This window comes from Theobroma cacao, chromosome 7 (genome assembly GCF_000208745.1).
Source record: "Theobroma cacao cultivar B97-61/B2 chromosome 7, Criollo_cocoa_genome_V2, whole genome shotgun sequence".
Taxonomy (NCBI): Eukaryota; Viridiplantae; Streptophyta; class Magnoliopsida; order Malvales; family Malvaceae; genus Theobroma; species Theobroma cacao.
The window spans coordinates 159,247-180,395 of record NC_030856.1 but is presented as its reverse complement, the minus strand read 5'-3'; the positions used below and the strand labels follow the sequence as shown (position 1 = coordinate 180,395).

General features: G+C 35.9%; 5 protein-coding genes across 6 annotated transcripts; 3 read left to right on the top strand and 2 right to left on the bottom strand.

The window, feature by feature from the left end:
• Positions 755-2,366, top strand: LOC18593183. 2 transcript variants are annotated; one of them, XM_007020269.2, is made up of 3 exons: positions 755-1,606; positions 1,702-1,769; positions 1,867-2,366. In XM_007020269.2, the coding sequence occupies exon 1, from the start codon at positions 925-927 to the stop codon at positions 1,591-1,593; it is 669 nt and encodes a 222-aa protein (XP_007020331.1). In that variant the 5' UTR covers positions 755-924; the 3' UTR covers positions 1,594-1,606; positions 1,702-1,769; positions 1,867-2,366. The 2 variants fall into 2 exon arrangements, with proteins under 2 accessions (XP_007020331.1, XP_007020330.1); XM_007020268.2 differs by having other exon boundaries at positions 1,857-2,366.
• Positions 2,459-5,165, bottom strand: LOC18593182 (THO complex subunit 3). Its single transcript, XM_007020267.2, has 11 exons — positions 5,037-5,165; positions 4,828-4,923; positions 4,493-4,622; positions 4,166-4,257; positions 3,946-4,014; positions 3,739-3,796; positions 3,514-3,613; positions 3,186-3,272; positions 2,975-3,053; positions 2,716-2,848; positions 2,459-2,632 (listed from the first exon to the last, which is right to left on the bottom strand). Exons 1-11 carry the CDS (start codon positions 5,097-5,099, stop codon positions 2,598-2,600), a joined length of 942 nt encoding a protein of 313 aa, XP_007020329.1. The 5' UTR covers positions 5,100-5,165; the 3' UTR covers positions 2,459-2,597.
• LOC18593181 (KH domain-containing protein At5g56140) lies at positions 8,218-12,970 on the top strand. The gene is made up of 7 exons (XM_018124683.1): positions 8,218-8,603; positions 9,188-9,273; positions 10,541-10,686; positions 11,563-11,682; positions 11,758-11,874; positions 12,073-12,216; positions 12,301-12,970. Exons 1-7 carry the CDS (start codon positions 8,467-8,469, stop codon positions 12,448-12,450), a joined length of 900 nt encoding a protein of 299 aa, XP_017980172.1. The 5' UTR covers positions 8,218-8,466; the 3' UTR covers positions 12,451-12,970.
• LOC18593180 (probable calcium-binding protein CML21) lies at positions 13,435-16,301 on the bottom strand. The gene is made up of 5 exons (XM_007020265.2): positions 15,854-16,301; positions 15,208-15,423; positions 14,670-14,872; positions 14,140-14,308; positions 13,435-13,838 (listed from the first exon to the last, which is right to left on the bottom strand). Exons 2-5 carry the CDS (start codon positions 15,404-15,406, stop codon positions 13,717-13,719), a joined length of 693 nt encoding a protein of 230 aa, XP_007020327.2. The 5' UTR covers positions 15,407-15,423; positions 15,854-16,301; the 3' UTR covers positions 13,435-13,716.
• On the top strand, positions 17,146-19,909 carry LOC18593175 (ubiquitin-conjugating enzyme E2-17 kDa). The gene is made up of 5 exons (XM_007020262.2): positions 17,146-17,281; positions 17,918-18,024; positions 18,464-18,591; positions 19,296-19,400; positions 19,554-19,909. The coding sequence occupies exons 2-5, from the start codon at positions 17,955-17,957 to the stop codon at positions 19,695-19,697; spliced, it is 447 nt and encodes a 148-aa protein (XP_007020324.1). The 5' UTR covers positions 17,146-17,281; positions 17,918-17,954; the 3' UTR covers positions 19,698-19,909.

The following is a 21,149-nucleotide window of genomic DNA, read 5'->3' as shown; positions in this document are numbered from 1 at the left end:
TCTTTCTTCACAATGGGCCGTTCTTTAAGGCTATGGGGTACCTAATGCTTATTCAAAGGACTGAAAGTTTTAGTTTTCCTTGGTATGTAGACTTGGTTTTTTTATTCCTATTGCTTTATTGCTTTTGACTTTGTCTACTACTCACTCTGCTTCAGTGATTTCATGAAGAATCTAATCCGCAAAGTTGTTTTGCATATCCAGCCTTACTTTTAAGCCCTGTAATACCAAAGGCACACAACACAGCCTAGCTAGTAACAGTGTTAGGAATAGGAAGGAATGATTCTGCATATCTGCAATGCTTTGGCTGCCACTTTTTCACGGCAAAATGAACGTCATTAGACCGAACCTTTTTCCCTATTTCATTTCATGGATTTCCCTTTCCCTTTCCTTTTTATTTTTCTTTTTCGTTGGAAGTGGATGGAGGAATTATGCTACTATACGTGATTCCATTTCCATAGGCTCAAAGTAGAACGTACTCTCTCTCTCTCTCTCTCTCTCTCCGAGCAGAGANAACGTAACGTACTCTCTCTCTCTCTCTCTCTCTCCGAGCAGAGAATTTTGGGCTTGCAGTCTTGTAAGTTTGGGCTTACCATTTGGGTGACAAGCTAAAAGGGTTTTGCTTTTCAAGCAGAGCCCAATAAGAGAAGTGACCGTTTCAGTATGAACTGAAGCATAATATAAAATGGAAAGAAAATCTGACCGTTGGCTGTGAAATGTTACCGTTTGCAATCTCAGGCGTTCCTGGCAAACAATTTAAGTATCTGAAACTCTCCCTCATTTGGCACAAACAAGGCAATCTGATCCTCAAACTCTCAAGCTCTCCATTTACTTCTGTTTTCAAGATCTTACAGGATCATCAGCATTCATTTTCTTGTTTCCTGTCAACCTGCATATACATATTCTAGTTTATATTAGCAACCAGTAATGGCTGAAATGAAAGATGCCCATGTTGTAGAAATCCCAGTAGATGAAGAGCATCAACAGAAGCTCTCATGTGCTTTGAACACAATCACAGCAATCCAAAACCATCCACTGACGGAGATCTCTCAGAGTCCAGGCCATCTTTTGCTTCTCAAGTTGTGGCAAAGAGAGGAAGATCTTTTTGGCCGCAGGATTGCTCACAAAGAATCCAGGCTGGACTCTATCAAGAGAGAGATCTTTCAGCTGTGTTGTTTCTTTTTGATCTTCCATGGGTTTTTCTTCAACATTTTGTTTACATCTTCCGTTAGTGCCCAGGAGCACCACACCTGCAAGAAATGGTGGATACCATCCCTTGTTTCAATGTCAACTTCACTTGTGTTTGTGTTTTTGGCTCAGGTTAAGCTCTGCAGGCACTGGAAAGTTTGGGGGCAGTTGCAGAGAGAGAGAAACGATAACCGGGCACTTACAAGATGCATTCAAGAACTGAGGATGAAAGGGGCAAGCTTTGATTTGTCCAGGGAGCCTCACATTGGCAAAAGGATGAAGAGTTCCAGCGTCGAAATCAAATGGAAGCCTCTAACATGGTGCTCTCAGTACCTGATTACTCTTTGTCTTGTTTGCTTCTCAGGTTTAGTTTTTCCAGCCTGCAAGTTTGTTCTCTGTGGAATTTAAACGAAAGTTGAAGGTAATGTCAGCAGCTATTAGATTCAAATCAAATAGAAGAGAAAATGACAATAAGTTCTTCTCCGAGATCATTTATAACGGAAACGATCTTTGCAGGTTGTTTAGTTGAAGATTGCAGCAGAAAACAATTATCAATGATATATGATTGATCAACATGAGTAAAGGTAAACTGCACTGCCAATCCTTGGAGAAAATTTCAATATCCAAATAGAGGTTCTGCTCGTATCTGATTCCAATTCATTTCTTCATAGAGGTCTGCAGATCTCTCCTGTGTTTTCATTGGAGAACTGTGATATGGCTGAATCCCACTTGAGGTCTTCATTGGGGATGAAGCATCTTGGTCCGATTATGATTAGATAACCTTCTGGAGCTATGAACTGTGACTCGGGAACTCCATGACTAGCAGATAAATCAAGAACAGGTTCACTGAATGCTACAGTGTTGCAGAGGCGCTTGGGTGACCTTATGGAGTCTGAGATGATAACTTCGATTCCTTAGTTTCAGAGCTCAAACACTTCATCCTAGGCCAGACTTACATTTAAACTTTTGTGCCCGAAGCTCTATCCCCTGAGTGTGGAATTGTTGATGAAAGGAACCATTAGAAGATTTTGCAACATTCTGTACAGCCCATCAGAGATTCTAGTATCATATTTCTTGGGATGGTTTTGAGGTCTCATTAGCAACACTACTTGTGTGCTCAGTTTAAGCTGTACAAGAAGTTCTATTCAAGTCAAATAAAAAATCAGTCTTCATTCTCCTTCTTTCTATTTTGTTCTTTATTCATTTCTCGTCTGAATTTCCACTTGAATGAATGCATTAGACCATGGTGCCAATAGACAGTACAATAAGAAAAGAAACAATATGGAAATTCAAATCCATTTATTGGATAAAACAATAATCAAGTTTTACAACATTAATTCACAAATACATAAGTTACTAATACTTGGTTTGTGGAGAAAATGGTAAATATTCCAACTAGAACTACTGCTTCATTAACTGCTCTCGAAGCCAAATATCCGAAATACACCTGCAAAAGAAGAAACAAGACAGTAAGGAATCATTTCCATCTATGACAAAATATTATCTCCATAATAATGGATATCATTGCACCTTCATCGGCTGAATATTTGTTCTTGTCATCTCCAGCATAAGCAAGTAAATTGTATTTTGGATTCCATTCCACGCTATTCATGGCAGCTCGGCAAGGAATTTGGTGCACAGTTCGTCCAGTGTGAACATTAGACTGTTTCATCAGACAATAGCATAAACATGAAGAATTTAACTAAATGCTTTATAGACCTATCCTACAGATGAAACCTATTTTCAAAAGAAAGAAGAGCCAATGTAAGGAAGTCCAATCAAGACATACTATATCAATAAATAGATCTTCACTGGCAGAAGCAATATAGTCCCCCGTGGAATTGAAGCTTATTGTCCGGACAGGCCATCTGCAGGAACTCAAATGGTCATTTCATGCCCATGGCAAACATGATTAAAGCCCCAACCTCAAATACATAATAGTCCAGATATATCAGATCAGGGAATTAAAATATAAAGGTGTAAATTTAAGTGAAACTTACTCGAGCTTTGTAAATGTTCGCACGCAAAGCATCTCTGATATATCCCAGAGGCTGACTAAGGAATCAGCACTTCCAACAGCAAAATATCTACCACAAAAGTGTAATGGATTTATTGGAAACAAATTACCTTAAATTAAAATATAAAGAACAAAAATATGATCTAATGTGTACGAAAGTAGTGACAAATATATAAATCCTAAAGGGATAGATTCTAGTATATAGATCCAGAGTGGCTCCTACATGATGTATGCATATATATATGAGGGCGGGCAACCAACAATGACATGGTGCAACAAAGCTTAAAAACTGAGACAGATTTAAACCAAACCTTCCTGTTGGATCAATTGCAATGCAGTAGCAACCAGCCGTGTGAGCCATGAGGGTGTCAACTGGTCTAAGCGACGGGTATGCGAGTACTTCAACAGTACCTGAGAAGAACAATCAACACATACTACAAAATCAAGAACAAAAACACCATACAATTTATGGAGTAATAATAAACAATTTAGGATCAAAGAAGAAGCATAATTGCTAACTTAGAAATTGTTCTAACCATTTCCAGTCGTCAAAAAGAACATATCTCCTGTCATGTTCCAAGCAATTTCATTTACCTGGAAAAAGAAGTGTATGACTCAAAGTGTATGACTCAATCACTCGATTTGCATATCAGAAAATTTATTCATCTGTTTAATTATACAGCTTAGATATCAAATTTCAACCTTCATACGATAAGCCATTAGGTCCAACAATATAACAATACCTCATAACTGAACTTGCGCCTGTGCATTGGCTTAAATTTTCGAACATCCAATATTGTTAATTCATCATCCTACAGTAAAATAAAACAGAGTAAGATCAATGACTGATGAAATAATGCAACAGAAACTGCCCTACTGCTACTCAGAGTTGAGTACATGTAAAAAGTTCCAAGTTGCAGATGAGCTGAAGTGCTCCAAGTGACATAAGACAGTAGGACATACCCTATTACCAACAGCAATATGTGTCCCATCAGGTTTATAAGTGATGTTTATATTCTCCCCACTAAGTTCTGCTTGCTGTGAGCACTTTCCACCTGCAAAAGCCGAAGCAAGCAAAAGTAAACACCCATCTAATGGTTAAGCAACTAGGTGTCTTCATAACTGTTAATTTAGTCAGCCTCCAACAGGGAGCTTTCATTCAGATTCAATGAAGTGTCCATAATATTAAACATAAGAATTAAGACTGAACTGTACAAACTTTAGTTGTCTTTCCCTTCCCTCTTCAGCCCTCTAGGCTCTAAACAATAATGCAAAAGAGCATTCACTTACTGCGAGCATCCCACAAGCGAACAGTCTTGTCACCAGATGCAGTTGCTATGAGATCAGCATGCTTAGGGTCCCAACATAATTGATCCACACTATCGGTGTGACCCTTCAATTCAATATCTTTAGCCTTACCCTGCACCAGAAAATAGCAAATCACCATTAGCAACAGAGCGTTATTAAATTCTAACATCGAAGGTATCAAAACCAGCAAAGAAAACTGCTCTACATTAGTGTTCTGATAAATAGCCACCCAGAAGAGGGAAAAAAAGAGAAAAACACGTTGACCAATGCAAAAGTAAGAGCTTTCACTCAGAAGATTAGAAAAAGAAGGTCTTTACATGACCGTGAGGCTCAATATGCCAAACCCGAGCTGTTTGATCGACAGAACCGGAAGCAAGCTTGGTGCCCGTGCAATTCCAGGCCACCGAATGCACCTTTCAATGGACAAAACGAAAACAAATCAACTCACTATAATCAAACAACAAGAGAAACAACGCAATCAAAGATTCAAACAGGAGAGGTAAAAGAAATAAAAAGGAAAAGTTACCTTCTTTTTATGACCTTGATACTCTCTGCTACTGAGATTCTTGAAGGGAATCTTCTCCTCCATCTCTCTTCCTCCCTGCAATTCTGGCTCTGGGGTTTTAGCAGGGGAATATATGCTTTAAAATTTCCCATTTCCTATTGTTTTTAACTATTATTATAATAATATTTTAAATAAAACACTATTCCTTTAAGCCCTCGTAACTATTAGTTTAAAAAAAAAAACATTATGAATATGTTTAGTTCACGAAATATATAAAAATAAAATAAAATAACTATTACATTGGAATAGAAAAATGTGAAAATAGAATAAGTATTATATAATTTGGTATGACGAATAGAATAGAATAGGAATAATTATTATGACTTATTACAGTATTTAACTGATAATAATAACTTTGAAATAAGAAAAGAATAAAAAATTAAAAAGATAAAAATATCTTTTATTATATATATATGATTATTTATCTTTATTTATTTTTTAAATATTAATAATTTATAATTTAGTTAAAATATTAATAATATATAATAATTTTATTTTTATATTCATTAAAAATTTAATATATTATTAATTTTAATATATTTAAATATTAATATTAATANAATGATTTAATTATATATAAAAATATTAATATTTTAAAAAATTTACAAATTTTTTACTTTTTTATTCTATTTTTTTCCTTTTTACTTTTTTCTTCTTCATGGGCAGATTGCCAAAAAGGCGACCGATGTAATAAAATGTCAATCTGGAGCACCATGTGGCCGGATCTAGCCACTACAACACCAGATCGGTGCTTCCCAATGGTTGGATTTGGCTTTGGAGTGCCAGATCTAACCGTGGGATCTGGTCGGGAAGCACCAGATCCAGTGCTTCCCGCGGCCAGATCTGGCCGTTGAGTGCCAGATCTGGTTGGATCTCGGTTGAATCTTATTAAAAATGACTAGATCTACACTTTTCGACCATATTCGGTAGTGAAATCGCTGTCACGGCTGCTGCCGCCTCTAACGTCATCCCCGGTGTTGAGTGCCAGTTAGAGAGAAAATGAGAGAGGAAATAACATGAGAAAAGAGAGAAAGAATAAGGGAAAATGAGAAGAGAAAAAAATATTTATAGGTCTAAGGTTGTAATATTTTTAAGTTATAAGGGGTATTTTAGTTTTATCAATTTTGATTATTTCCTCAGTCATGAAATAACAAAACCCATGAGAAAGATCGGGTGTAATTATGCTTGAGTTTTATCCCATTTTAAATAATAGTTATTACTAGATAATAGCTATTCTTTGTGCCATTGGTGTACCAAACGAAGGTAGAGTAAAAACATGAGAATAGATAGGGAATAACTTACCAAACGTGCACTTTGTTTTTCATATGTAAAAGGTGATAATGTCTAAATATAAAGTATTTAAAATATCTTTTTTTTTTTATGCTAGCCAACAATATCTCTTACACTGGTCCATCACCTTGTCATTGAATCTGACCATAGAATGTCAGATTTGACTAAATTTCCCTAAACCCCTTAAAAATAATTTTAAATAAAAAATTATAATTTATATAATAATAAATTTTAAAATTAATAATTAATAAAATTATCTTAAAAATATTACCATGTCATCAAATTAATAAAAATACTAATCGTTAATTAACGAGATTTATGTGTCAAGCGAAAATATTCTTTAAAAACAAAATATTTATTTTGAAAACTAATGGACTCACGTGTAATTATGATCAGAAGTAAAAAATTTAGTATATGTTATCTTTTTTTTAAAATATAAGATAAAATATACATTTAAGTTTCATAATTTCATGAGAATCTATTAGCATTCAAAAATAACAATTCATCTCAAACATATAAACGACATTAACATGCAAACATTTCATCATTTTTAACTATATTCCTTTCTCTCAAGTCGGCGATAGTGTTCCTTTACACCAACCAATCACTTTACAACCGGAATTGGTTATGGAATGTCAGATTCGACTAAATCTTTTTAAAGGAGCACGATCTGATTAAATCTAGTACTCTCCGATTGAATTCGACGGCGGAGTGGCCGATCGATAAGAGGTAGGTAAAAAAGTTTTTTTTTTTGAATAAGAGAAAAAAATTTAAAAAATGAAAATATATTGTAGTACTTTTTAGAATTAATGAAATGTTGTTTAAGAAATATTATCATGTCATCAAATTAATGAAAACATTAATGATCGATTAACAGTTGGACTTATATGTCCAGCAAAAAATATTCTTTCGAAGCAGATTATCCATTTCAAATATCAATAAACTTTTATGAAATTATAGCTAAATTTAAGGAATTAAGGTATTTTATCCGATTATATATTTATATAATTTATACTTAAATAAATATATATACTCTTTTGGTAAAATTTTGATTTTGATATCATTTATCTTAAAATTTTTTTGAAAAAATTTAATATAAGTGTTTAGTGCTTTTTAATATGAAAAGTAAATTTATAGTATAGGAAAAATATGAAAATTTGGTATTTAAAAGGGAAAATAATTTTATTTCAAAACATTTTGAGAAAAAAATGAAAGAAGGAATATATGTGTATGTAATCATTCAAGCATTAGGTATCTAAAAATGTAGAAAGAACTTCTTTGCTGGGATATTGTTAAAAGGAAAAAGGGGCAAAAAAAACGAAAGGAATATTTATATATTTAGATATAATTGTTCAAGCGTATTTAAAAAATGGAGAAAGAACTTCATTTCGGACATTTTGAAACAGAAAAAAAGACAAAAAAAGAAGAAGAAAGAAACGGAAGCAACATATGTATATATATACAATTATTCAAGCATAACTTATTTTACAATTTATTATCCTATAGTCTGTCTATCATTTTATGTACCAAACACACTTTAATATTCATGATTATCTTCATAATTTGTAGCATTTTTTTTGTAAGCAAACGACCTTGTTGTCATTAATTATAAAGTTTGACTTAAACAATCTAACATTAATGCTTAATTAATATTATTGGTAAAGTAAATAAAGAAAAACAGAAAAGGCCATTTTGTTTTCTTAAGGAAAAAAAAATTACAGTCAACTTTGCCAGCAGTAAAAGCAAGTAAAAGATCATTACACCCACCTGCCTCTAATAAATAAAAAATAAAATAAAAATATGAAGAAGAGAGGTATAAAAGGAAAAAACATTTGCACCGACGCATCGGATAAAGAAACGAGAGAGCACGCACCACACACTGATGCACAGCGCTCCCCTCTTCTCTTCCTCTCCATTCCTTTTTTTGTAATTATTATTTTTTATTTTATTTACACTTCACACGTATAAGTATTACCTGGCACTACTTTTTTCTTTACTTATATTTTACATACAATAAACAAAAACCAAAAAAGGAAACTATATAACAACAACTACCACCACCACCACCACCGTCACCGTGTTGCACCTTTCTCTTTCAGTCATGACTTCATCGGGAGGTGGCGGAGGCAGGTACATGGCCTACTCTCCCTCGCCTTCCGCCCCTCACTCTCCTCATCTCTCTGGCCTTCGTTCTGCTGCCGCCGCAGCTTCCTCTGCCGCCTTCCTCGACCAAGAGAAGTATGTTCTTTTTTTTATTGTTTTTCTCGTCTCCCGCGTTAATTTTTTATTCAAACGCCTTGCGATCTTTGGTTTTATACTTGTCTTTGGTTTCGATCGTACTGGATGTTTGGTTATCTCTTTGTTTTTTGCTGTTTCTGTGTTACTGTACTGATCTTGACTGCGATCTTTGTATTTTGGTTAAAGATGCTTTGCTCACTGTGGAACTTGTTTTCTTAGTTGAATTCTGCTGGAATTTTCAAGATCTAGTGATCGATCGATTCATTTTTTAGCTGATTATGCTTTTCGTTCTAAGTTTCTGACGATGTTATGATTGTTCTAACAGATCAGTTCAGATTTTATGCGTCGGTGAATTTATAGTGCGTTGATGCTTTCATTGTGTTGTATCTAAGGTTTTTTGAGGTTTAAGATGCGATCTGGAAGTAGGTGTATTGAATCCAAGCTAAATAACTGGGAATTGTATGTGACACTCTTAGATGACTCTGTAATTTTGATATCTCCATTGACCGGTAGTTGGAGATGATTCTTTTGTTTAGATGTGTTAATCCAAAGTTGGCTGATGGTTGCCATTTTCTTTTTTGCAGATACCTCTCCGAGTTACTGGCAGAGCGTCACAAGCTTAGTCCATTCATGCCAGTGCTTCCACATACCTATCGATTGTTGAACCAGGGTGAGTTTTTCAAAACAGCAATCATCTTTCTCGTGAAAGGATCGTTCATCCAGAACATTATCTGCCCCCCTTCCCCCGATTTGTTTCCATTAAAAGAAAATTAACAACTTAAAGGTAAAAGTTAACCCTCAAATACTGACTTGACAAGTAACTGATGTAGAAATGCTAATTAGGGATCTAACGGGTAACGCTAACTTCATTACTAAATCTCCTGTCAAAAGCTGAAGCTAGAGCTAATTCATTGACTAAATTACTTTCAAAAACCAATAGGATTTCAATCCTCAATGAAAGGCTTGCTTACATTTTCAATTTTTTTCTGGTAGAGCTACAAAAATATAGCAGAAAACAATGGTTCTAAATTAGTTTCATAAACCAATAGGATGAATCTTACATGAACCTTGATAGCTCATCTATGTTGCACTGGAGAGTTAGGCATATCTTAGCGATGGAAGGAAAGGCTAAAGAAGAAAAAAGAGGTTGCTAGTGCAGTCCTAAGAGAAAATAAGAGAATGGAAGAAAAAGGAAGTTTCTGAACCTCACTAACAGTGATGAAGGAAAGAGTTACAGAGAGATAGCTAATGGTTCTACCGGTATACATCTTGGGGAGCAGCCGATGGTAGGTTTAAACAAAATTGGTAATACTTCAAGGGTTTATGTTTCCAAACTGCCAACTATAAGAGCATAAAATATATTTTAAATTTACTGAAATCATCATAACGTGGATCCCAAGGTCTCTCAAGGAATTGAGAAATCTTGGAGGACTTGCTTGAAAGATTTAGTTCTTTCAGATTTCATTGAGAGAGATCTTAGTTGCCTTGTTTGTTTTCTCTTTCTTCTGTTTATTGTACAAAATTGTCATGCAACAATGTGCTAAATTTTCAGTGGTGATGCAATTAAATAGTTTTTTTTTAAGTGCTTGATGTGATTTTTTTCTCTTCACTTGTATGATTTCAGATTCTAACTGATGATTTGATTCATTTATGGTTGTGTGAGCTAGTCAGTCAAATTATTCTTTTTGAAGATATGTAGACATCTTATTATTGATGTATAAATAAACCAAAATACAGTTTAACCACATCTTTCTTTTCATTTCATTCCAGTTTGCATTCAACTGGAAGAGTAGCTTATTTTATGAAGGAAGAGTTGATATTTAACTGACAATATTAACATTCCGTGTAGTCTCTCCATTTTGTGGTGACTGCTAACTGATTTCTTAACAAATGCTAACTGGTACATCTTATTCTTGAAAATGACATTTTTGGAGCAGAAATTTTGCGTGTAACCACACTGTTGGGGAATGCATCAGTTTTAGGTCAAAGTGGGCTTGAACAAGCTAGCCCCCTGGCTTCTGGAGGAATATTTTCAAATGGAGGAGCCGATATGAACGGATGGACATCACGGTTTCAATCAGAAGTATGGATACTAACCATTAACATAACTCTTTACCATCTAATTTTACTGCTTTTGGAGGTATTGCTGACTTAATATTTTACATTTCATGCTAACCTAACCTTTATTTGACTTGTAGCTTGCATTGTCCTTTCCCTTATGACAGGCAGTCTGAGGCTAACATCAAGAAGTCCGGAAAACTAGATTTAGCTTAAAAAATGTTTCAGACCGTTGCTTCTAATTATATGACTCATTGTTTTCTCTGGCCTTTATCATTGTCAAGATAAAATCAAATGTGCAGGGGATGACAGTTTGTCACAATCTTATATGTTAAACTACAGTTTCTGTTAAAAAAAAAAAAACTACAGTTTCTGTTAGGATGGAAGCCTGAAATGCGGATCATTGAGTGTGATACAGCGCATATTAGGAGTTCTGAGAAGAGGGCTATTCTCTGAACTGTGTACTTTAGTGCTGACTTCAATAACTGAACAGCCTTTTTTTGTATCCCCCCAAAGTGGTTTCCATGATTCCAGTCACCTGTTTTGGAAATACTAGCTTACCCGGTGTCCTAGAAACTGCTTAGATAGTCTCATCTGATCCCAATTTCTTGATGGTTGAGTGTGTTCGTAGTGGCCAGATTCGTCAGGACAATCATATATTACTGTTTTTAGGCTTGGTAGTCCTCAAATTTCAGTTTACTTCTATGGATGTTCTCTGTCAGAATGAAATCTTTTGATCTGTTCAAGGCACTTGTTATGAAATGTCTTTGGGGAATGCCTGGTGCTTGCCTAAGGAATGAGTCCTCTTTTTCCTAATTTTATCTGTGCCATACGATGGAAGACATTTGCATTAATCTGTTGCTATGGTTTATTTAACAAAACCTGGAATACTATGGTGCAGATGTCAGGATTAGTACAGCCCTCTTCGGCACAGAACTGGCTGAGTTCTCAAGGTAGCTCTTCTGGTCTTATTGTTAAGAGAACGATCAGAGTGGATATTCCTGTCGAGAAATACCCTAATGTATGAATGAACTCCTGTCCTAACAGTGATTTTAGAAATTTTCTTTTTTAGCATCTAACTAAGTTAATGTTGCAGTACAATTTTGTTGGCCGCCTCCTTGGTCCTAGGGGCAACTCTCTTAAGCGTGTGGAAGCAAATACAGAGTGTCGTGTCCTGATAAGAGGGCGGGGCAGTATTAAGGATCCAGCTAGGGTAATGATCCCTTTCTTCGCATGTTTCTCAATAGTTATTGCTCATTAAACCAGTTTGGAAAATCTCTGCTCAAAGTAAAAAGATTTTGATGAAAGTGTACCTGATCTTGAATTATCTGTTCTTTCCGGTGAATGCTAAATTCTCTGTCTCTCTTATGTGGATATAAATGTAGTAATGTTATCTTTTAAAATTGTTAAGGAAGAAATGATGAGAGGAAAGCCTGGGTATGAACATCTTAATGAACCTCTTCATATCCTAGTTGAGGGAGAACTACCTGTTGAAATAGTTGATGCTCGCCTGATGCAAGCACGGGAGATACTTGAAGATTTGCTTAAACCTGTGGTGAGTAAAACGTCCTTCTTTCCGGAAAATATTAATTTATGTGTTTATTGGGTATCATGATTTTTTTTTTTGTTTGAAAAATAGGATGAATCCCAGGATTTCTACAAGAAACAACAGCTGCGAGAGCTAGCAATGCTGAATGGTACACTTCGTGAGGAAGGTTCTCCCATGTCTGGTTCTGTATCCCCCTTCCACAACAGCCTTGGTATGAAGAGAGCAAAGACTAGGGGGTAAAGGATCCCTCCATGTGGGCTTTTGGAGCTTGTGTCTTAGTGTCTGCCGTAAGCAGCAGTTTCCCGGACATTGCAGGTGTTGCTGTGTCAGGCAATGCCTCCAACTGCCGTCGGGGCACTGGCACTGTTGCGTGCCAGTTCTAACTTGTTTCTATATGAAAGTGTGTTTATCTTGTGTTTGGGAGAAGGTTAAAAGCTAGTATTTACACAGTCAGGGGCAGGTGTCTGAGTTGTCAGGGTTTGCGCTTTTGCATTTGTATGTCTGTGGGTTGAGGCAGTTTGGTTGGGGCAGTCGCAGCCCCCCTAAATTGTGCTTGTATTATTAGGTCATAGTCTTAAAGCTTGCAATGACAGTTTTGATATGAGGGAGTTAAAGGTATGGTTTGGTTACAGAAGAAGTGAGGGTGATTTTATGTTAGTGAATGTTGTTTTTGGGGCTGGAGTGTTTGGAATTATCAAAATCCAATTGTAGATCGCACTCTTAGATGTTATTATTATTATTATTACGTTATTAAAAGGAATTCTTTGTTCGTAAATGTGCTGTGTACTAGTTTATTGGGTAGTTTTCCCTTTTTCTCTTCTTCCTTTCTGGTTTGTTGAAACTGTAAATAAATTGACTTCAGGTAATTCTTATAAAATATAAAAAGTCAGTAATTTAATGAGATTGAGTATTTAGTAGGTATTGTTTAGAGCATTAGAGTGCAGGGTAACATTTTTATTTTTTATTTTTGAAATTAGAGAAGGGAGATTTGAATTTTACTTTTTAAACAAAGAAATCATGCATCAACAACTTAGACAAATATTTGAACATTAATAGTTTTAAATTTTAATCTAATATTTATAAAATTCAAATATCTTTTCAATTAATAAAGTTCATAAATAGTCGATTCGAAATCGAAAAACCAAACCATTTCTGTGACTGTGTGGTTTTTTGTTGTTGATGGTTAATTTATTACCAATGCTGGCTTGGCCGACGAATTTCACATGCAGTGAATCAGGAGGGCGGATTGTTTTGAAATAAGGATACATAAAAACCAAAGTAATGGAAAATCCTAGCCTCAGACAATAGTTGCATAATTGTCAAGCAAAGCACGATACAAGCTCCTTCATCATCTTTATTTGAGACTATTAACATTGAAGATTCTAAGGAATGAAGCCAACTTACTATGATCCTGCATGTTTCTGTTGTCAACTTGGATATACTTATTATTACTGGGCGAAAACCAAGACAGGAGCAAGTACCAGCCATGGCTCATCATATCTTGACTCAGACCCTCCCTTCCTCTTCTTCTTCCTCATCTTCCATGTCATCGATCCCAACCCAGCGTGTAAATGCAAAAAGAAATTCCTTGAAATTCACTGATCCATTTTTATCCCAGTCCATCTCTTCTGCAATGTCACAATAAGCATATGTTATGCAATGAATTTAGTTTAATTAGAGTAAAACATGAACTCAACAGATGGACAGTACTCCTGACATGAATCTGTGTCAGCTAAAGTTAATTAAGGGATTTTGGATGCTGTCTAATCTTCTTCTGTCTTGTCTATGCACAATCTAAGATGACACAAGTGCCTCTTGCCCTTTAAACAAAATGCACATAGCAATCTAAGCATCAAAATGCACATGTGAATTTGAGTTCGGATCTGCATTTTCTGTCATATTGGAGAGAGAGAGAGAGAGAGAGCTGACCAAATCTTTTCATGGCTATTCGTCCAGAGGAACGCTCCCCTGATTCATTTATGGCTTGAACCATCTCATTCTTGCTAACATAACCATCCTTGTTCTTGTCCAAGAACACAAATGCATCAACCAAAGTTTCAAACGTGGCCTCCAAATTTTGCATTCCCATCCTTGATTTCTAACCAATGTCATGGAAAGACCAAGATGACAGAACAGAAAAACACAATCATAGTTTGTATTATAGGAATCTACACCTGTTTATATGCTTTCTGAAAGGTTCTAAGTCTGGAAGTTAGGTGCAATGGCTTGAAATCACCAGTGCAAGGGCATCCTCCTGGTGACAGAAGGATGAATGCCATTGATTGTGCTCTAAAAACATGGGAATTGTCACATCAAAAGAACAGCCAAACAACCTCAAAGAAACCAAAACGTTTGATACCGTAATATAACTTAAAGAGTGACTTTTACCTATCAGAAAAAAGCAACAGACACTAGCTTGAACAGAAGCACAGAAAATCGAGTTTTGTGTTTAAGGATACAGCTTCAAGTGATGCAGCATTGTCCTTGAAAAGATGGACAAGGCAAAGAAGTACAATGAACTCGTTGAATTTCATTCCCATATCCTCATTGATATCACATGCATTAAAGAGATCATTTATCTCCTCCTCTGTGAAAGAAACTTCAAGCTTGTTGAGACATTTTTTCAGCTCTTCATGATCAATTGCACCATTTGAATCCTCATCTACAAAGAAAAGCAATGGAAACGAGTTATGCAAAAAAAAAAAAAAAAAAACATGTGTGTGAGATTGAATGCTATGGCTTAAATGAACAAAAATTTGCTGAAGATTTCAACATAAAACTTATTGATTCACTGGAAGGCCAGACAAATAGAAAATGCAATGAGTATTTCTCCAGGGAGTACCAGAAAATTGCCAGGAATACCAATCTCTCTCAGAACATAGTTTTGGCCAGACATTGAAGCTTAAAATTTTCATTCATGTGGCTATAGTGTCACAAATTTCATGTTTCGGTTAATCATCAGCTAATTGAAGAACATTACAAGAAAGCCATACATACCAAACTGCTCAAAAATAGCTTTGCACTTCCTTAAGTTCTCATCAATTTTTGGGAACTTTAAGATTATGCTGTTAAAGGATTTCATTGCAGTTCCTTTAGATGCCCTTCGCTGCATAGCTTCAACCATTTTAGCTTCTAGTTTTGTTTCTGGTACCCATACCATTTCTGGCGATTCAAGCTTTCCCGCGACACCTCCCATTTCCAACTTCTAGTTGCCTGGCCATACAAGTAAACAATATTAAAAAACACTCAAGCCATCTCATTGTAGCAAATATGAAGTTTCTGATCCCTGACAAATCAATAATTCAGTTTATGCAGTAACTACCATTACCTTATGAGCATAAACAGAATACCAGGAAAACATTGACTCCAAGCAGAGATCAGTAATCAGATGGTATAGCCTTATCTATTAACAGCTTTACTATCATGAATAAGGCTCATGAGTCACGGCTGAGAGCAATAAATGGAGTAAAAAAGCAGTAACAGATATGAGTGGTTCACAAGAAAATGAGTAGTCAATGATCCCCATGATTAATTACACACAGGACAGGAAGCAGTAGGCATGATCTCAAAAAGACAAAAACCAAAATGATTATATTCCGAAAAGATAAGGAAAGGCAAAAAATTGAAAAGCAGAAGCACTCACCAGGAAGAAGCACAACCTTCAAAGCCCAAACCAGGATCCTTTCAAGCCTTGTGCTACCCAAATTAACCCCGTAAAAGCCAAAACGCCAAATCGAAGAGGATGGAATTCAAGCAACTGGAAACGAAAACAGACTGCAGCTACCAACACCAAGCTCCAGGTAGGACAATAAGAGATCCAAACTGGCTTCAAACTAACAATCTGAACTGTGAAGGGAGACAAAAAGGAAGAAAACGAGAGAGAGAGAGAGGAGCAAGATAAGAAGATGGAAGATATGGAACAAGGAGGAAACGCTGGAAATCAGAGAGAAAGTGGGGTTGGTTGGTGTAGTTTGATGTTAGAATGAGGCGTTTAAAAACCAAGTTTTGTGGTGAACCCACCACGTATTTTTGTCCTTGTTGAGGATGCGTTCTATTTCCAGCCGCTTGTTGTGGTTGCACACTAACTAAATTATCTGCGCTGACTTTTCCCACAAAAACAGCGAACACCTCAACGAACTAATATAGTATACGGATCAGCAGTCCCTCCCTATCTTGTATTATAAAATAAAATACCAGCACTACCATCATCACCAATTCAACATTCATCCATCAAAGTGTGTTAAGATCACTTAGATAAAGACCGAACATATCTTCTTCCCCAACACAGTTTCCATCTTCATCAGCCCCATACATGTTAGAATGCATCAGATCGTGTTAGAAGAAGTTTGTTATTATATATGTCAAGGTTGGCCTGGTTGCAAAAACATGCATGCATGCATATGAAAGAACAAGAATTGGATTGACGATCCATGGCTACAAAAGAAAACCTAGTAGAAAACGTCTTCCCTCATGTCTTATAAAACATTATTGGATGTCGCTAGGAAGAGAAGAAGAAAGGAAAACACAGTGAGCAAGCATTGCATTGGTGCATGCCACATATATATATATATATATATGGTCACTTCATTGTGTTCAATATTGATTGTGTATTATCAACTGATATCAAAAACTAAATGCATATATTTATGATTTATTCACATAAATTATTAAACTTTTGATTCATTAAGGGTAAGATATTAATTACTTTACTTGTTTGGAATTATTACCAAATCAATGAATGATTTCAGTTCACACATTTTTGTTTCCATTTTTAAATCTTAAATTCTATAAATTTAATAGAATTAAGGGGGAAAAAAAGGTTTTTTTGTAATTGCAAAATATAATTTAATACATTAATAAAAATAAAAAATTTAAAAAATGGAGAGAAAATAAGGGAGCGAATAATAAGGCGGCAAGTAAAGAAAAGAGAGGGCCGCGTGGCACAGAATCACCGCCACCAAGGCCCCTTTCTCTTTGTATAACATCAAATCCTAAATCCCCCCAAGTCTTTCTTCGTTCATTTCTTTCGCTCTATTAACCCTAGTCGACCCTTCGCAATTCCTCGGCCAAGGTAATTCCTTTATCCTTTCCCTTCGCTTCTCCTTTTCTCTTTGATTGAATTTTCATTTCCCCGTGCAGTTTTCGCAACAAACTTGGTTTTTTTTTGTTTTTCCCCTTTCTAGTGGCGGCTGTTTTTATTGATTTTTTTTATATTTTGTACGTTTTGATTCACTATATGCTTCGTTTGGGATTCCCGAGAATATGTTTTTTATTCTTTTTTTTATCTGATTATGTTATTGGTGATGGATCGGCTTTTTAATTTCTATTTTATTTTTTATTTAATCTCTGTTTACATCATATTTTTTTTTATATGTGTGGGTGATATATGTGCCCTAGCCCCTGCCCTTTGTTTGTTTGCTTGCCTAGAAAATCTGGAAAAAATCCATTAATTTCTTTTGATAGAGTGACTTAGCACCGCTCCACATTAATAACTTGAACCAGTATACTGTTTTGAATCGGGAAAATTATGGGCCCTGTGAGTTTTCTTTTGTATAAAATTAAAAATTTTATAACAGTTCTTGTTGACACGGGTGACTATTATATTAAAATAATTTCTTAATAGCAAAGGAGACTCTGTCGGATACTGTTGGTTGAGATTTTGATTATTACAGTTCTTTTCATTACTTTCAATTTGTTTTTGCTGCAGTTACCATCCCATTCTTGCTTGAGAGAGGGTTTTTCCAATGGCTTCAAAGCGGATTAACAAGGAGTTAAAGGATCTGCAGAAGGACCCTCCTGCTTCATGCAGTGCTGGTTTGTTTCCTTGTTTTCTCAACTCATTCAATTCGGTTACTTTTCAGTCAATGATGAAGTTAATGGAATTGATGAAGCCTTGTGATTTATGTTCCGACCACTTGTATTTATTGCTTCAGCCGTGATATATTAACTTTGATTTTTATAGAATCCACCAATAATTATGGTAATATAATAAAGATTGCATCAAGGTCAAGCGGCAATTATACAAGATGGTGTATGTAAGTCTAAAGTGGCAAGTAAATGCCACAAGTTGTCAGTTGTAATCTGTTTTTGACATGAAGGGGACAACTGGTTATTGTGTTTGGATACAGAGGTTTGATTAGTATATTCAAAAACCCTAAAGTGGTCGCTATGTAGAATAGAGAATATGGTTAGATTGTACCTTTTTATGAAAAATAATCTAATATATGTTTTAAATGATGCTGCATGTATACAGGCCCTGTTGCTGATGATATGTTCCATTGGCAAGCAACAATCATGGGCCCAGCGGACAGTCCTTTTGCTGGAGGAGTCTTTCTTGTTGCCATTCACTTCCCCCCAGACTACCCTTTCAAGCCACCCAAGGTAAAAATACCTGAACTTGTTATTTCATCCAACTATGTATTTGTCTGCTTGACTGCCTATAAAGAAGTTCATTGTGCACATGTGAACATGTGCAGGAATGCTTGGAGACGTTTCTATTTTTCTTTTGTTATTAATCAGATTTATTTTATTGTATGTTTAATTGAAACATCACTATCATATTGGTGTGGAGGGTTGGTGGCTGGGCTAGAGCTAGATATTGTGTTATTATTACATTAGGAAGATTTAAATCTTTTCTGAGTTAGCAGCTTCAACAAACAGAGAATATAGAGAAAAAAGAGTAAAGCTTGAGAGTATAAGGAGAGTGACTTCCTTTTAAGTGTGCTAAAAAGATGGAGCCACTTCTGGTTTTTGTTTCTGGAAGATTGGTCACTCAAGGGTTTAAGCAAATGTCTTGAACGTGTATTAGCAAGCATTTTGTTTGTGTCAGTGAATTTGTTGCTGTCCTCTACATGCCTGTGCTTTTGTTACCTAAATTGTAGGAGTGGTTTATTACCTGCTATGTATGCTGACTTTGGTTTCTGAAGTTGGCATAAGCTGTATTTTTGCTATCTTAAACTGAATTCATTGCATTACCTTGCAAGACATCTACTATGTTTTTCAAAGTTTTTAAAGTTGGCTATAGTAGGTGGTTCTTGGGGATTCTCTTCTCTTTTACCTGATTGTATTAATTATCCTCTGTAAAGGTTTCTTTCCGAACAAAGGTTTTCCATCCTAACATCAACAGCAATGGTAGCATCTGTCTTGACATTCTGAAGGAGCAGTGGAGCCCCGCCCTGACCATATCCAAGGTAATAGACTTGATATAATTCCTTTTGTCTGCATTAAATCATAAACGGACACCATTTTCATCATCAACATTATCCCAATCCTAACGAAGCTGTATAAAATTTTTAATATTGGTCATCAACATTTTTAATTGGCTATAACTGTCTGTTTTGTAGGTTCTTCTGTCAATTTGCTCACTTCTGACAGATCCAAATCCCGATGACCCTCTGGTGCCTGAGATTGCTCACATGTACAAGACTGATAGAGCCAAATATGAGAGCACCGCCCGCTCGTGGACCCAGAAATATGCAATGAATTAAAGGGTCCGCCAGGATGTCATGTTGGATCCCTATTAGTAAATAATAGAAATAACTGTCTGGATACTATATAAAACATCTTTGATAAGTTTCGATGTTTCTGTGGATTTAAAAGGGTTATTGCTCTTAATTTAAAACCGAAACAGGTCTTGTAATAGCTGTTTAATATAGCTTTATGAAGCATTTATGCTAAATTCAGGTGTTTGCTCTCGCAATTGAATTTGTGGTCTAGATTTCAAGTGACCCTAAGCCCCAGTAAAGTAAGTCCTCCAGGGCTAACCTACTATTCTTTGAGGTTCTTCAGAACTTGAATAGTTTGGGCTGGATCATGGACTGTACGTGCAAATTTTAGTCCCTCCCAGCCTGGATCAGAAGCACATTACTTCCTACATCTGAGTTTGAGATTTGGGATTGATTGTCCGATAAAGGCCCAACTGTTGGGCTGAATGGGAACTAGAGAAATCTGTTCGACCCAACTAAGACGGAGCAAGTCAAACGTGGGAGTGACAGAAGCGTGAAATATTTATTATTATGTGGGCATAACAAAGATAGAAAAGTAAGAAAAAAAAAAAAAAAACAACACACCCTGCATTAAACAACTTGACAGAACCGGGGGGGACCCTTGGCAATTAATAGGCCAATATCATTCACACCGCACCAACCCTCCCATGGTGTCTGCATGTTTCCCCCTTTTGCTTGATTTCTGTTCCTCCTCAGCCCTGGCCCTTTCCCTTGTCCAATTTCATCCCCATCTGCATCCATGCTTTTTCTATCAAACTAGTAACAATTCAAATAAAAAATGCTCACAATCACATGCAATGCAACAACAACCAAGGCAGCTTATGACTTGTGAGAGAGAGCAAAAAGGAGAGGCAGAATGAACTTTCATGATACGTCCTTGTAGATGTAGGCCTGTTCCCTTTGCCTCTGCCTTGATAAATTATCTCTTTCCCATCCATCCAAGCAGAAGGAGCCGTGATATTTTTGGCCCTTTGTGTTTTTTGTTTTGGACACTACCCAATGTTTGGTGGTTTCTGCTTTTGTTAATTGTTACTGTCAGTCCTCTCTAGCTAAATAGCATGTAATCAAGGTTGTGATTAAGGATTAATTAAGAGCAAAACCCCATGGAGAGAAAAATGTCAAAATCATAGTAAAAAAAAATGGGTGATTGATAGTATGTGTTTCCCAAGGCCATGGAAAACATTTTACCAATTGTTAAAGAAAGAGAGAGGAAAGGTGGATTTTGACTTGAGGTATCTTGTCATGGCAACAAAAAGCTGTCGGTTGGAATTGGATACGGTGTCGGTTCACATTGTTGTTTAATTCAACCCAAAGATCAATAGCTTATTTATTATGGGCAAGTAGGCTTAATTTTTAACTCCAAGGTAACATGTATAGCAGTCAGTAATAGAGAAGTGATGGCACTAGTAGTGATACCCGAGAGAGAAAGTAGAG